Below are 17581 nucleotides of genomic sequence, written 5' to 3'. Positions count from 1 at the left end.
AGAGTGAAGAAGAAAAATTTTATTTTTCTGCTAAGGTGTCGCCTAGCAGAGGAGTTTGAGGGTGAGGGTGGAGAATATGTATTTTCCTGCTAAGGCGTCGCCTGGCAGAGGAGTTAGAGGATGACGAGATGGACTCTTTATTTTCCTGCTAAGGTGTCACCTAGCAGAGGAGTTAGAGGGTGGGGGCGGTTGAATTTTTATTTTTCCTGCTAAGGCCCGGCTTAGCAGAGGAGTTAGAGGGTGGATGTGTTGATTTTATTTTCCTGCTAAAGAATCACCTAGCAGAGGAGTTAGATGGAGAAGTTGAATTTTTACTTTCCTGCTAAGGCCCGGCTTAGCAGAGGAGTTAGAGGGTGGAGGTGTTGAATTTCTATTTTCCTGCTAAAGTATCACCTAGCAGAGGAGTTAGCGAGTGTAGGCGTTGAATTTCTATTTTCCTGCTAGGGCCCGGCCTAGCAGAGGAGTTAGAGGATGGAGGTGTTGAATTTTTATTTTCCTGCTAAGGCCCGACTTAGCAGAGGAGTTAGAGGGTGAAGGTGTTGATTTTATTTTCCTGCTAAGGCATCGCCTAGCAGAGGAGTTAGAGGGTGGGCGCGTTGAATTTTATTTTCCTGCTAAGGCATCGCCTAGCAGAGGAGTTAAAGGGTGGACGCATTGAATTTTATTTTTCCTGCTAAGGCCCGGCTTAGCAGAGGACTTATGAGATGATGAGGCGATAGTTTGATTTTTCCTGCTAAGACCCGGCTTAGCAGAGGAGTTAGAGGGTGGAGGTGGTGAATTGTTATTTTCCTGCTATGGCGTCGCCTAGCAAAGGAGCAGAGTGGAGGAGGAGAATTAAATTTTCCTGCTAAGGCATCGCCTAGCAGAGGAGCAGAGTTTGGGAGGAAAAATATTTTTTTGGTTAGTCGATAACGAAAGTTGTTGGGGGAGCAGAGTTTACGGGGATCGACCTGGGCGAGGGGCGAGGCGCTATGGGCAACGCGCCGTGCTGGGCTGTGAGGCAGGGTGCGGCGTGGGCGAGCTGGGCTAGGGGGCGAGGGGCGAGGGCAGCGAGGCGAGCGGATGGGCTGTGGGCGAGGGGCGAGCTGGCCTGTGGGGCGAGGGTCTCGGCAGGTGGTGGGGCGAGCGTGGCACGGGGCTGGGGCGAGCGTGGCAGCAGGCGAGCTCGGGACGCCTGGGCGAGGGTGAGAGTGGCTTGGCAGTGGCGAGCATGAGGCGCTGGCAGGGGCGAGCTAGCTGTCGGGCAAGCGTGGCAGCGGGCGAGCTCGGGACGCCTGGGCGAGGGTGAGAGTGGCTTGGCAGGGGCGAGCATGAGGCGCTGGCAGGGGCGAGCTGGCTGTCGGGCGAGCGTGAGGCAGGGTGCGGCGAGGGCGAGCTGGCTGTCGGGCGATCGTGAGGCAGGGTGCGGCGTGGGCGAGCTGGCTGTCGGGCGAACGTGGCAATCGCTTGGGCGAGCTGGGAGATGGCGTGAGGCGAGCTGGGAGATGGTGAGGGCGAGTGTGACGCTCGGCTAGGGCGAGCAGGCGGCACGGTAGGCAGCTGGGCGAGCACGTGCTAGGGCGGGCGTTCGTGCAAGGGCGAGGCAAGCGGGAGAGGTCGAGCTGGGAGATGGCGAGGGCGAGCAGGCGAAGTGGCAGGCAGCTGGGCAGGGTGATGAAACGAGCGCGTTGAGCCTAGACGGGAGAGAGCTGCAGGATTGCGACTTGATTTGTTTCCAAATTTTTGGAGACTGACAGATGGTGGGAAGAAAATGCACAACTCGCACCCGGTAACTCAAGAACAACACAATTAATCGAACTTTGAACCTACGATTCAGTTCGACTCGGGAGGGGGAGACTGGTGATACCCCAGGGATGAACCCATCAAGATCCGGCCCAAACTCCCGGCCCATCTCCGAGGCCCACAGGTGACTGGCCCATGACAAGCTCAGGTATTCTCCTATAAATACCAGGTTTGAGCGTATGATAATGGATTCAATTCACTATATTGTTTTCAGCAGCGCCCTTAGCTGCTCCCCCCATATATCCTCAGTCACTGACTTGAGCGTTGGAAGGGCTACGCCAGGACACCCTCCTGGCCCCCTCTTAACGGTCTTTTTCTTGATTTCAGGCTCAGGGTCATCTTAAAGCCCACGTCTGAACTAGTGACGCTCGTTGGGATCGGACCCTAGATTTCCCGTGAGTATCATATATATATATATATATATATATATATATATATGTATATATATATATATATATATACATATATAGTGTCACCACATAAGCCCATTATACTGATTTGTCTGAAATTATTAGAGATGGGAGTTTCGGGGACATTGGAGTACTTGTCTGAATTGGTTAGCCTCCCAAAGAAGAAGAAGAAGCAAATGAACACAGTAGCTGTTAAGATCAGAATGGATTGTGAAGGATGTGCTCGAAAAGTCAAGAGTGCACTCTCCGGTGTTAAAGGTACTTGATTACACCACGTTTATTACATTTTATTTTACTGAACAGTTCAATAATTCAAATGATTTTAAAAGGTTTCTATCTACACTGAGAAAATTCATACAAAATCAGTTAAACCCGTTTGCTTGAATCGATGGATTTCAATTTATTTGATTTGTTTTGATGAAAGAAATTCAAGCGAATTTCAAATTCACTTCATATCGAGTTAAACGATTTCAATAGTAATTGCAGTGGATTTGAAATATACCTGAGACATGAGTGTCACTTGAAATTCATTTATCGATTTTTTTTTCTAAATCAAATTTCTTGTGTTTTGTGCATATATGTTACTATACACCTAATTCATTGGAACTGACGCATGCATGCAGGAGTAAAATCAGTGGAAATAGATCTGAAAAATCAAAAAGCAACAGTGAATGGGTTCGTGGAGGCTAAGAAGGTAATGGAAGCAGCCAAGTCAACCGGTAAGAAAGTGGAGCCATGGCCTTATGTACCTTACACGCTGATCGCACACCCTTATGCCTCCGGAGTTTACGACAAGAAAGCCCCTCCAAATTTCGTGAGAGATACTGATGAACCCGGAGTCGCAACGCTTAACCCTGATGAACAACAATACACACAAATGTTTAGTGATGAAAATCCACGCTCATGTTCTCTCATGTAACACTCTCGATTTCATGCATGTCTCTCTTTTTAAGATAAGTATATATAATAAGAAGAGATCATTCTTGTATGTAAGATAAAAGAAATAATAAAAATATGGCGCATTCAAAGGAATAATACTTCAGTTTCCTGGCCTTCAGTAGAGGATATAAAATGAATGAATGGACTTGTATGATCCATAGTATGATTCTTAGATTAAAAAAAAAAAGCTAATGAGAAGGAAGTGAATGAATCTTTTTTTAATATCTAGACAACTTCAGCACCATTTGTAAATTGACAAGCCATACAAGATACAAAGCGAAATTAGCGCTCAAACACATCCCCAAACCCCAAGAATAAAATATTAGACAAAACACGGATACATGGCTAATGCTCAATTTATATGATCCTTTGTCTTTGAAACGAACTAGCGAAAAAAGCTCGAAAACGACTTTCTGGTAACTTCACTACAGATTCTGAAACATAAATAATATGAAACCTCTATCAGGTTACAATATGAAGGGTCCACACATAATATGGATCCATGACTACAAGCCTGTCTTCAGTAATGTTTTTTTCCGAGGAAGAGTCGCTCAATGTCCAGCAAATTTCGCCGCTGCATTAATGTGTGTTAGAATAAAGGTAGAAGGTTTTCGGCAAATAAAAAATTTCATTATTCAAGAAACACTGGGAAGGACAAATAGCAAAATTGGGTAAAATACTAAAATAGAGGAAATTTTTTTTAAAAAAATGCTTCACCAAAATAATTGAAGATACCCCTAGCAAACGACCGAAATATCAAATTGAACACAATTTTACCTGGAATGAGGAATCAGATTCAAGGAATTAGATCAAGGAAACATGGGTCTTGGAAAGAAAGAAAGTCTCTAGTGATTTCCATATTGGGTTATTATTTTGCAAAACTAAAACCAATAGCAGTCTTAGAAAACTGGGTGATTTACAATCCTTCAGACCAATATACAAACACCGATAATCTTCCCTCTGCCACTACCAATTTATTCGACTTTATTCTAGCTCATCATAAAATATGCAACAGAAAAGAGAACCCATCTTTTGCTACATATTACAAAGAATAAATATAAAACATACATAATGATGACGAAATGAATAAATTAGACACCTTAAAAATTTGTCATAATCGCAAATACATCATAAAATACATAATTTACATTGTTCATCCACTTCAATGTTTAAGAATTAGAAAAAAATCATGGCTTAACAATGGTATTAAAGAAGCTAACCTTAGTAACGTGAATTATCAAACACCCAGGGCTCCTGCACAAAAAGCTCACGACCATTCATTTGAACCAAGCCAGCAGCTATATCCTCTGCACGCTTTCTTGCTGCTTCAGCTTTTCTTGCGGAAGCATCAGCATCCTGTAACATGTAACATAACGGTTCATACTTACACAAGTTTAAACTATTGCATCAGAGCCTGGGCTTCACTTCTGACCTTACAGGGAAATTATGATGTCTCGTAAATTCTTGTTTTCATAGCAAAAGGTCCTAGTTCTTTAAAGTAAAGTTCATGTTCCTATTAAGTAAAAATTTGAAAAAATCAAATTTTAACTAAACAACTGACATAACTTAATAATAGATACAAGCTTCTGTATTAAGAAATCAAAAGAGCTAGTCATCGGTCATTTGGTACGTCCTAAAATGCCACCGCATCACGTTTTGAAAGTAATGCTGGTATTTTTGCAAATTCATACTAAAACTCATTCAGAATTCAGGGGAACAAATATACTTCTCGAAAAAGATATTACCATAAAAAATAGCAATTTTACGATAGAAGGGAAGTTTATGCGACAAAAATATCTCTAATTTTTTTGTGACAATTCAAAGGGTTTCAGTCCTTTTGATCGACTCATGAGGCACAACACGAATTTTATGTGACAAAAATTCCTCTAATAAAAGGGAAGTTTTATGGATCAGTTTCATGGTCAGCTACTATATGACAATGTTGAGCTATGGAAATACTACACAATCATAAAACCGGTGTGGTTAAAAGTAAAAACTGAACGAGTATTTACAAAACGGACTAAATTAAAAACAAGCATATGTAAAAAATCGACGTTGAATGTTTACCATTGTAGGTTTTTTTTTTTTTTTTAAACATTTGTTACAGGAACCAATAAATAAATACTTGTGAAAAAGTGAAGCAGGTATAGATCCTAACATCAAAGGAAAGGGAGAAGTAAAAAACGTTATTGAGCATCACTGCTGAAACCACTTAAAGCTCAAAAAACGAATAATGAAAATGAAATAACCATCATATAGCCATTCCTAATTTGTTCGGAACTAAGCTTAGATGGATGAATCGTGCTTTACTTTATCCAAGACCAAAACCGAACATAAATAATGAAAGATGACACAATTTAACGGTATTATATCGAAAAATCCGATGTTGACTAAGAAACACGAGGTATTTTGCATCAAGACCCACTGTGCTATTTTAAATGGACATAAACAACCCCAAATGTTTTTCCAATGTGTAGCCAAATCCCGCAATACAAAGAATTGTTTTTTTCTAGTCACACATGTACTCGTGCAACTACGAATCAACCAACCTCAAGGAAGCATAATCATTTTGACAACACTCAAAATCATATTTTTTACTGTTGAGTATGCTAATTTCATAAGACAATTGATGAAAATGTACATCCACGCAATTCACTCAACAAACACGGAAACCAGAACTGTAAAACACCCGTCCCAGAACAAAAAATCGAACGAAATTAAAAAACCTCAATCCATGAACACGAATCCCAGCATAAATCACAACAATCACGATTCATAGCTTCTAAAAGAGATGAGAATGTCATAAAACATGGAGAACGGAGCGCGAAGTACCTTCTGGCGTTTCCAGGCGAGAAATTGGGATGCTGTGATGGAATTTGGGTTTGAATTTCGGGCAGGGATTGGATTTGATACAAAGATTCTTTCGGCATCATTCTCAGCTTTCTCGCCCATTTTCGAGTCGTTTGGATTCGAGAAATCAATCTCCGAATCTGTGCGCATTGATGAATTGAGTTGAATATGGGGCCGGGTCGGCCCAAACGGATCCTGTTAATATGGTCCATAGACCGATTGACATGAAACTATGGACCAATTGACAGTATCTGGTTCCGGATCCGAAACTCGTTTTCCAATAACTTGACCGGCTGTGGATAAAAAACATAAAAACTCATATGATTTTGTCTATCAGAAAAGTGGCGAAATACAGTTCGCCAGTGTCGTATGACGAAAAAGGAAAATTTAAGCAAACGGCATTAATGTTTAAAAACCGAATTAGTTGATTCTGTCAAAATTAATAAAATAATTATTTTTGATGGTAAATATGGATCAAATTGCTCTATTTTTACATATATAGACAGCTGAGACCGTCTGATAAAATTTCTAAGAAAAAGTAGTTTCATAGAACATAATTGCTTTTTAATTTTATTCTAGAATACCTGAAAACCCTTGTTTTTATATTGGTTCGAAGCTAGGTCATCCACAACAAGTATACTCCGTACGAAACCGTGGATGAAAGTTGCCTTGTAAACTCTCTTCAAATTTGAAAGGAAATTGCTTGTACACCCTCAAAGCTATCTTCAAATTTATCCAAGAAGCTCAAAGTTGGTTCGAAACTGGTATCGAAGTTGGCGCTCGAAGCAGCAAACGATTCAACAACCTAGCTAGACGTCGTCCGAAAAAACGATCATCAAAATCTACATTAATAACTCGTCTTTGAAAATACACTCGTCTGGGGCGACGTCATGAAGAAAGATATAAGGTTGGATTTAGAGCGATAACTCTGGCTAGCTATGGGAATCAAAACAAGATTTATCTACACCTTACTCAAATGTATTATCATATACTGATAATTAATTATTTGGAAAAGTTTCCATTTTACATTCTTCAATCTTTCACACATTAAACTTATATTACACACACACACGTAGAAAATTCGACACAACACTTGTTAATTATTCCATGAAGAAATGGAACAAACGAGGATCTAACAATTATTGAGTACTGCATTGCTTTTGAGGAGGATGGAAGCATCGACGGCATCTCCCACTGAAAGGAAAATCCAGCCATCTCCGATTTTATCCACAAATTTTGAAGCCTTCATTTTGGCGATCACTTGCCACTTTGGATTTGTGACAGCCATCTGCCAAATCGATATTTCGCGTAAAAATTTACATCAAGTAAAATTATATTTTCGATTAAAACTACATGTATGCAACGCGTGCCGATATTTTCCAGTACTATATAAAAAGATGTCATTATTGATGGTATTTTTAAGTGTGTGAACAAACACATACCACTTTATTTTTTTCATAAAATTTATAACAAGATTTGCGATTCAAATTTTTTTTAAATTTATTCGAATTTGAATCTTAAGATAACAAGTATTTTAAATTATGACAATTGTATACATGTACCAATTAACTAGTTTTTAAGTTATAAATTTCTCACGCCTAATCACGATCTGCATAATTGTATTTGATTTATATTGTGTATTATTTTTTCAAAATACTAAATTTTCTCTCATAAAATATTTCCAAACATCTTAAATTTTTCATGTTAGATAATAGAAGCTCAACCCGCATAATTGTATTTGATTTATTTTTCTACACAACATAAAAGATGATTGCATGTGCCAATTACCCTTCAATTTTCTTCAAGTAAATTTTTTTAAAAAAAATGAAGATTTAAATCGAAAAATAAGGATAACATGCTTACGTCTATCCCTCGGGACATGAGGTCCCTATGGAGTTCTTCCAAAGCATGAATGGCCGAAGTGTCGATGTTCATCACATCTGCCAAAGATGTTTAAGGGATCAGATTTTATTTTGATCTAAGAGAAATTATGTTATTGGAGATGCGATGGACAAAAATGTTGTCAAAGATGAAAATATGTTTTTATCTTGACATAGAATTAAATAATATTGTATGAAACGACAAGGTCGACCTTCAAGATTTACAAATTTAAGTGAATTTAGTATCAGATTAAACGTGAAAAAATGTTTTCAATTTTTATTATAATTTTATTTATATCAAGTCATAAACAAGCAAATTTAAGAATAAATGTATAAATATTAGATAATTTTTGACTATAAAGTAACCATTCAAGAGGTGTCTTTAGGGTTTTTTATTTATAATTTTTATATTATCAAATATTTAAAATTTAAAAGTTTTCTTTTACAAAAAAAAAAAAAAATATTCACGATATTCACAATAAAAACTAATAGTCTTAGCATAAAAAGTAATATTTTTTCATCGATGACCCAAATAAGAGATCTGTCTCACAAAATATGAACCGTGAAACCATCTCACACAAGTTTTTGTCATATATATATATATTTGTACATGCAACGTGTTCTTTACTAGGGTAAAGAACATTACTACTTACTGGTCATGTCGAGTATCAACACTCGAAGCCCTCTTTTTGTATTTTTTTCTGTTCCGTTTTCCACCTTCACCAGCTTCATAATTCTGAAAGAGTCAAAGCCACACAATACTGTCATATATGTAGTAATCAAAGGAATAAATATTAAATTTATGGTGTATTTGGATCGAGTCATTTCATGGATTTTAAATACATTTCCATTGTTTAGATAACTTAAACAAAAGAATTTAAATTCATCTCGAATTTATTTACACTACAACAATATATTTCGAATCCTAATTATATAGAATATTGCAGTCATTTAATAGTAATAGTATAGTTATATGGAAAACAAGTAGGAGATTAATTTGAGTTTTTTTTATTTAACGGCGGAAATATATTCGAAAACATGGATTTCAATTTACTCCATCCAAATGATTACCTTTCTCGAATGGAATCAGCGTTGGCGAAACAAAATGTCCCGGAATTGATTCGAACAATTAGAATGCCTGGAATTTTGGTGGCCACGGGATATTGCACCAAGTTGCAGAATACATTGTCCGCGGCAGGAATTTTTCCGATCTCTTCCACGCGAGGCATTATGGAATTCAGAATTATCTTGCTAAATGAGATTCCTATCTGCATTAAATTTCAAGAATATCATGTTAATTATATATTGCACTTCATTTCAAATAATATATATTTAATTATATATTGCACTTCATTTCAAATTATATATATATATACAAGTTTTCTGTTAGAGTAAGTGTTCAATGAACCAACTTGTGGCTTGAGCTTTATTGACTCTTATATGATAATATTTATTTTAATAATATTTTACGGTTTTATTGAATTATGACATTTATTTTATCTACATATCATACAAGCTGCATAGATAAAATCTTTGAATACACAATAAGTACCATGAGGTCTGCTTTTCAACATAAGATCATGAAACTCATTAGGAACATATTGTATATTATAAAATGGACCTAATCGATCCAGCCGTCCTAAAATAAGAATAAAGGTCCATTGAGCTTGATACAATGATACTAACATCTATGATGTAAACATCATGTCTCATAAATATAAATATGGAGATATCCATTCATGCAAATGAGTGATCATTGATGATGTACTGAACAACCCTCACTCGAAATTTCCAAGTAATTATCATTTATCGAATAGAAAAATCTCCGGTTATGGTGGTACACTATTAGTCTTTTGGCCTGGGGACAACATGGAGGCTCAACGTACTAGTATGTACTTTGATCCGTTTATCGACTCCATTAAAAGTCATCAGGTGACGAGGTTGAGTGTAGTTTCGAAATATATAGAAGTCAATACATTGTAGTCGATAATTCAACGCTCACTCACAGACAAAGATATCATATGTGATATGATGAGTTAATAATGCAATGAATCTGTGATCAGAATAAGACATATATATCTTGAAATGGGGTTTCCTCAGTTGCACATACCATGTCACTATTATTACTCAAAGATACATCATATCATTGTCGATTTCATTTGCAACTCTCGATATACCAGTGGTTGCAGATTCAGTCGGGATATATGAGTTGAAGGGACCATACTACACACTAACTATAACTTATGGTTCTTACAGTCACTATCAATAATACCTAGGGGATCATAAGGCGATGTTACTTGACACTCTTACCATGATCTGATGGGTGTGTAATCACACTTTAGTTCCGAAGTTCTTGATCAAGGGGTTGATAAAAAGAATGACCTAATTAGGGTAAGTCCGGATATGAACAAATGTTGATCTGAATCTCATGAACTTGTAAACCCACGGCTGACTGTATCTCTGAATCATAGAGAATCACACAAGTATTGGATTCTAGTTCCCATTGAGATAGCCAAATTCAAGGTGTTGAATTTGAATACTGTAGTTTGATGAAGATCAAACAAATTACTTATAAAAGAGTTTATAAGTTGATATCATGTAATTGAAGTTGTAGAAGTTAGCTTAAATGCTAAAGTGAATTGAATCAAACTGCCTATTTTGGTGAAAAAGTTAACAAAACTGGCAGCTCCAAAAAACAGATCAATGGAAAATCGTCCGTCGAAATTTTCATTTTCATTATTTGAATAAGATTTGTCTTTTCGATACATCGGTGCTATCTAATTATCGATCGAGGTTATAATGATTTCTCAATTATTTATTTAATAAATTTAGAACATGAAAATTAAATAACAAGTTATTAGTAGTGACTACCAGGGATTTTAACCGAAAATAGCATAGTATATATTCTAGGGATGTCAATGGGTACGGGTTTTACCCAGACCCGCAATGGACCCGTGTGTATGGGGTGGGCTTGGGCATACTAAATGGGTAATGGGACGAGTCTCGGGTCCAATTTTTCAGACACGTCCGGATATGGGGTGGGTCATTGGTCCTATAATACCCTCCCCATACCCCATCCCATATATATGGATATAAATATTCTAGGGTTTTAGTTTTATTAATTTTCATTTTTTTAGTAGCTCATCTCAACCATAACGATCTTAGATATTCTTATGTCAACGGTTGCATTTGAATCTGCATTTAGCAATAGTGAAAGAATAGTTAGCCCTCATCTTAGTAGACTTAATCCAACGACTTTGGAGTCATTGATGTGCTCGCAAAGATGGTTGTGAGGTGAAAGGTAAATAAATCACAGTTTTATTTTATTATTGTTCTTTCATTTTAATTTTTTTACTGTATTTTATCTCTTTAAATTACATTTTTTTACAATTTGAAATAACGGTTTTATTTTTCAACATACTTTCTCTATTTAATTTTGTAGTTAATTCTTCAAATAATTTACCAACTTGTCCCACCATTCTTGATAAAGAGGAAAATGATCACGAAGAATGTGTCTGAAATATTACATACTCGCTGATTTTATATTGATCTATTTAAATTATGTTATGAATTATTTTTGGGGATATCAAGATTTTTTTGGAAAGCTAGTAACTTTTTTTTAAGTAATTCTTTATGTCGTAAAAATACTTTGTTTGTTAATATTAAGTGTGGTCGAAGACATGAATTAATTTTCTACAATGTTGTATTAAGAGGTTTGTCGGTTTCATAATTCAGTCATATGAGAAGAAATGTTATTTTTTTTTATTTTGAAAAAATTAGGGTCTCACGTGTCTTACGGGTCTACCCGGTTCCGTTTCGTATTCGAGGTGGGATGGGTACGAAGAATATTTAACCGGGGTGGGGCGGGTAATTAGTCAACGTTTTTTTCATGGGCAGGATCTTGGGTTTAGCCAAATCCACCCCATTGACATCTCTAATATATTCTAAGTACATGCTAAACTAAGACCAGAATTAAACATCCAAAAAGTTTGTATGATTTCAATATTTTCTTATCCTTTTCACCATCTAAATTTTTATTTATTTTATAATAAAGGCAGATAATATGATATTTTGCTAAATAATTGAATTTGGACATGTCAAAGGTTGTTTTACACTTTTGTCAATTATTCATTGAACCACGACATGTATCATACTAAGAGACATTCTGTTGCTAACGAAGAAAAGAAAAGGATGAGTCATTTGTCATATGATACTTTCAAATTAGTTGAAATTTATTTAATTATAAATTTTTTATCTTTCTTAAAATTTATTTACAAATGAAAACAATTGTTGCAATAGGGATTAATGTCTATTTAATTTTTTTAAAAAAATTAAATTAGTTGAGTTTTTACACTTACATATAATTTTATATATAACTTATGAGTGGCTTTAATGCAAGCCCATTCCAAGACTCCTATTTAGAGACGCAAACCTATGATAATTTATATGAGTATGTCACTTGTAAGACGGTCTCACGAATTTTTATTTTTGAGAAAGATCAATTATACCGATATTCATATATAATAAGAAGTAATACTCTTAGCCTAAAAATTAATACTTTTTCATGGATGACCCAAAAATATTGACGCGGTACTAAAAATATTAACGTGACATCGAAAAATCGATTTTTTTTCTGACAATCACGTTAGCACTTTGAAAAAATATGACTACAAAAAATTTACATGAATATAACACAACTTCATAAGTTAGAGAAAAAAAAAAGGTAAACATGACAACTTAAAACTAAATTGATTGTTTTTCTAAAATATTTCAAGCTCTAGATTTATTAATCCTTTTAAAATGCCTTCTCCATCAATTACTCTGGTGACTCGAACTTACAATACATATTAAAGTTTTTTTTTTTTTAAAAATACTAAATAGCGTGACGGCGGCAAGTCACTTTTTTAAAAAGGTACTATTATTCAATTAAAGAGATATATAGAATAAAATATTAAAATATCAATCCGTCAATCAGTAATTAATTGACACAGTTCCACGGTCGACTGCGCCAACTTTAAACTATAATTTTGAACAATTTATCGTTTTTATCATATATAATTAGGGTTGAAATTATAGGATCCCACTATAATCAATTTTTTATTTATGTTTTAATTATGGGATCCCAATTCAATTTTGGCTCAATCTGTAAGGGTATGTTTGGTGTGTATGATAAGTAAATGATAGATTATTAAACTTATGTTTGTCTCATTTTTTATGGGTACAATTAATCAAGAAGTTCATGATAATAAAAAAACATACTTGCTTGAAAAGATATCACATTGTTTTGGAGGGATTGACAATCCAATTGTATATCCTTACATTGAGTTTTGACATCAATCCAATTAATTATCCTATTCTACACACCAAACATAGCCTAAGGGTATTATCCTAACAATTGATCTAATGATTCATGTTTTTCCACGTTAATACTTTCAACATTAATATTATTCGTGTGTTGAGATTTGAGTATTACTTTGAAGGTAGCATCTCATCAACCCGAAACAGGATAGAGTTTCCTAAAACTCAACATATAAAAAAATAAGCATTTCTCGACTTAGAAATTATCTCGGTGTTGTGGGCAAGAAAACATGATTATTAAATGACGTGGTCAGCAATGTCAGCAAAATGAAAAAAAATTGAGCAGACAAAATTGTTGATGAGGAATTTTCAGACAGCGCCATTTATACGCATCTTCACACTAACAAATAGCTCTATTTATAGAGCCCCTCATTCTTATATCATCCCTTATTCGAGTTAATTTCTCTCATTCTGTAGCATTTGAGTGCTTAGTTCTATAATATTTGTTAGTTGTTGTTTTCATGTATTAAGAGAGTGTTTCTCTTTGAAAACACAGTTAGTGCGTTGTACATCATAAAATATTATAGTGAAAATCCTTTCATCTTGCCCGTGGTTTTTTACTCTAATAATTTTTAGGGGTTTTTACACGTAAATCTTGATGTCTAATTTATTCTTTATTTTTATTTATTATCTCAAATTATCGCACGTGAGACCAACATATATACGTACCCCTTAGTTCTTTCTAATATGGAAAAAAATAACAACTCATGGCTCCTGAGTCCTGTTTCTATTGAATTAGGCCTATAAAGCGCTCTCTCAGCTGGGAACATTCGCTAAAGTACAAGCGCTTCAAAGTAGGTTTAACTTCACAGTCCAAAGTTTGCTAGAGGTCTGGTAGTTGCTTTTGTTGGTGCCTTTTTTTCCTTTAAAAAAGTGTTTTGTTTCATCTTTCCTCAATACTATTCACCATGAAACGAGATTAATTACATACCGCGACTAGGAGGCCGATCTCGACGGACCCGAAAAGGACGCCGGAGAATGCACCAAGGCAGACCAAGAAATCCAACTTGTCCACCTTCCAAATATTGTATGCTTCATTCAGATCAATAAGCCCAGGGAGTGCGGAAAGGATTATGGATGCAAGAATGGCTAGTGGGGTGTAATATAAAAGCCTGGTGAACAGCAGAAGGGATATCAGCACTGTGATTGACATAACAATATTCGACACTGCTGTTTCACACCCTGCACTGAAATTTACGGCAGTCCTCGAGAAAGAACCTGCGGTATGCGAACATATGGTAAAAATATTTCATTTCGGTGCTGACATGACAATTTTTCTATGTCATATAAACGTTTGGACAAAATATGACTGAAGACTCAAAAAAAAATTATAAGAGTAGATCCTACTTTAACAGTCCGCGACTAGTACCTGTTGCTGCATAGCAGGAAGTGAGAGACCCGATTACATTCATAAATCCCATGGCTGCCATTTCTTTGTCCCCATCGAGGTGATACCCTTTAACAGTGGCAAATGATCTGCCAACAGCAATTGCTTCCTGACCCAAAAAAAACGAATAAGGTTCCCATTAAAAAAAAAAAAAACAAACTTAGATGTATTTATAAATAAAATCTTGGAAAAATTATTTGGACAAAATCCCCTAGTTATTTAAAAAATGCAACAATTTTTGTCGGCCATTATTTTTATAGGATAAATTATATAAAGATTTCCATATTATTTTAAACATCAGTATTTCCAAAATCTATAGTTAGAGGTAAAACTATCTATTTCATCTTATAAGTTGATCAGCACTCCTCTCGCAAGAGGTCTGAAAGTGCAAAAGAAACAAAACTATTGCACTCATCAGGGAATCAAAATAGGATTTAAACCAACTTATACGACCGGTTTTGTTATATCCAGTTCGCGATCAATAAAAAATATAAACTGATCATCACCGTGAGAGCTATGAGTGCACAAATCAATCCGATCTTTGCCGATTCTCCTAGATGTTCACCGCCAAAATTCAACTGATGCAATGAACTTGGATTGATCCCTCCTTTGAAATGTCTGACGATTTTGACGCCATGCTTCTCAGCTTTGGTCAAGTACACTATCAAAGTGGATAATATGACTGAAAATAGAGGAGCAATGGCTGGTAACCAGAAAAATTTCCTGTTCCTTTTTCCCTGAAATTTTAATAATATTTCTAGAATTATTAAAAAAAAGATAAAAAAAAAACTTGGAATTAACATGAATATGTGCATACTTACAATGAATCGGGTGCTTAGAATGAAGATCAGGAATGAACAGCCAAGGACAAAGTTCGTGGGATACCACTGTTAAACAACACATTAACTTTGTAAAGATATATATTATTTACATGGTAATAATATATATATGTATATATGACATATGCAACACTTGAATTCCCCTAATAAAAAATTGAAACTACTGATTGCTCCCTAGTTATATTTTTTATAACACTGTTTTTCCCCCTAAAAAAAGAAATAATCAATTTTCTTCTACCAAATATTTACTATAAAAATTATCACACATGGACTAGTATTTTTATTAATATGATCATAATTTAAAAAAAAATCAAAACATTTTTTCTTTGGAAACATTATTGTTATTCGTGAAACGTATCGCATATTATATATTTTAAAAGATTGCGCTAAAATTATAGCACGTATGTAATATCTTGAAATTTTTTATTTGGGATGGGTAATTTTTAAAGACAAAAACTTGTGTGAGACGGTCTTACGGGTCATATTTGTGAGACAGATCTCTTATTTGGGTCATCCATGAAAAAGTATTACTTTTTATGCTAAGAGTATTACTTTTTATTGTGAATATGGGTAGAGTTGAACCGTCTCACGGATCTTAATCCGTGAGATGGTCTCACATGAGACCTACTCATTTTTAAAAAGATTACAATAAATACAAACAGGGGTGAATGCTATATTTATAAGATGTTACAGATAAATTTGAATTTTATTTTAAATAAAGGTGGGCATGAAAAATAGAATTAATATGGCAGATTGAACGATTCCTCATCCATTATAAAATAAAAATCCAGCTTCATTTCCACGATTGAGAATAATAAACACAAAAGCATCTAGTTAATTAAATTGATAAAAAAAAAAGAAAATTAATTTAATAATCTCAATCAACCACACTCAAAAACATGTGATTAAATTGAAAAAATAAATAAATAAATAAATAAATAAAGGAAAAAGTGACTCTGAAAGCTTACTTCTTGACGAAGTGCTTTGACGACAGACTGAATCACAGAAACGACATCCGTACGAGAGCTCAGATTCTTTATTCCCAACAATCCCTTCAACTGTTGGAGCCCGATAACAATGGCGGCGCCACCCATAAACCCTACTATTGCAGCATGCGACAGGAAATCCACAAGAAAACCCAACCTGCAGTTTATGATCATGTTAAATACATTATTTCTGGAAAAACCCATCGAATTTCTGGGAGATTTTTATCATATAATCATGAGCAATCACCTGAATAATCCAAACAGCGCCTGGAAAATACCGGTGAAGAAAGTGACAGTGAAAACCATTCTTCTGTAAGCTGCAGGATCAGTTGAAGGGTCTACTACTTTCGAAATAGTTGCAGATAATAGAAGTGAAACTACTGCTACTGGACCGATCGCTATCTCTCTCGAACTTCCCATTAAAGCATATATCAGAGGTGGCACCACGCTTGTATCTGAAATTAAGAAGCAAATTATTGTTTTAGTTGCTGAATTCCGCTGTTGAAAATTGTTTGAGAGGATTGTTAATTATTTCGTTCACTTACATAGACCATATTGAGGGTCAAGTTTCGCCAGATTAGCATATCCGATACTCTGCAAAAATTTCCATTTCAGTTTTAGAAGGAAATTTTAACATTTTTTTTCTTGGTGTTTAACGCAGACCTGAGGAATGCAGAGACTGGCAAGAGTTAGGCCAGCCATCAAATCGTTCTTGAACTTTGTAGCTTTGTAATTCTTTCCCCATTTTAGTATCGGAAACAGGTTTTGCAAGAAGAGGAAACAGCAATTCGTCCGGGTTAGTTCCTTCGCTTTTGCTCGAGGAAAAAGGGTCTCCTTCATGGAGATGTAAAGCTCCTGCCATGCCGGAGGTGGGTTTGGAGAGCTGAGCAGCCATTTCGCTCTTTCGGACCAGCCGCAGACGACGGGGGTGGCTGCGGCAGGGACATCCATCTGCTGTAACTCCATTGTGAAGTTTTTGGCAGGTGGAGTGCTCATGGTTTCTTTGAAGTGTTTGGGTGAACTCCCGAGGAATTACCCAGAACTGTTGCGATCGACTCGCTATTTATACAAGCAAAACAACTTTTCAGCAAAAGTTTTATTATTTCTTGTATCGTGCATATAAATAATTAGGGCAATTTACAGTATTTAC

General features: G+C 35.7%; 3 protein-coding genes across 4 annotated transcripts; 1 reads left to right on the top strand and 2 right to left on the bottom strand.

Annotated features, from left to right (window-relative positions):
* Positions 1-2235: 2235 nt before the first annotated feature.
* On the top strand, positions 2236-3249 carry LOC140832819 (heavy metal-associated isoprenylated plant protein 24-like). The gene is made up of 2 exons (XM_073197024.1): positions 2236-2450; positions 2816-3249. The coding sequence occupies exons 1-2, from the start codon at positions 2300-2302 to the stop codon at positions 3109-3111; spliced, it is 447 nt and encodes a 148-aa protein (XP_073053125.1). The 5' UTR covers positions 2236-2299; the 3' UTR covers positions 3112-3249.
* Positions 2696-6146, bottom strand: LOC140832820 (uncharacterized). Of its 2 annotated transcripts, none has more exons than XM_073197025.1 (3): positions 5964-6146; positions 4352-4487; positions 2696-3046 (listed from the first exon to the last, which is right to left on the bottom strand). In XM_073197025.1, the coding sequence occupies exons 1-2, from the start codon at positions 6129-6131 to the stop codon at positions 4353-4355; spliced, it is 303 nt and encodes a 100-aa protein (XP_073053126.1). In that variant the 5' UTR covers positions 6132-6146; the 3' UTR covers positions 2696-3046; position 4352. The 2 variants fall into 2 exon arrangements, with proteins under 2 accessions (XP_073053126.1, XP_073053127.1); XM_073197026.1 differs by lacking the exon at positions 2696-3046 and adding an exon at positions 3430-3705.
* Positions 6147-6949: 803 nt separating this feature from the next.
* LOC140832818 (low affinity sulfate transporter 3-like) lies at positions 6950-17477 on the bottom strand. The gene is made up of 12 exons (XM_073197023.1): positions 17095-17477; positions 16977-17025; positions 16679-16886; positions 16414-16588; positions 15428-15493; positions 15113-15343; positions 14589-14715; positions 14151-14437; positions 8933-9129; positions 8515-8597; positions 7845-7921; positions 6950-7269 (listed from the first exon to the last, which is right to left on the bottom strand). The coding sequence occupies exons 1-12, from the start codon at positions 17425-17427 to the stop codon at positions 7114-7116; spliced, it is 1989 nt and encodes a 662-aa protein (XP_073053124.1). The 5' UTR covers positions 17428-17477; the 3' UTR covers positions 6950-7113.
* Between the last annotated feature and the right edge of the window lie 104 nt (positions 17478-17581).

Source organism: Primulina eburnea, chromosome 5, assembly GCF_022965805.1.
Source record: "Primulina eburnea isolate SZY01 chromosome 5, ASM2296580v1, whole genome shotgun sequence".
Classification (NCBI taxonomy): domain Eukaryota; kingdom Viridiplantae; phylum Streptophyta; class Magnoliopsida; order Lamiales; family Gesneriaceae; genus Primulina; species Primulina eburnea.
The sequence above is the reverse complement of the archived record's forward strand: the minus strand, read 5'-3'. Positions and strand labels throughout refer to the sequence as shown.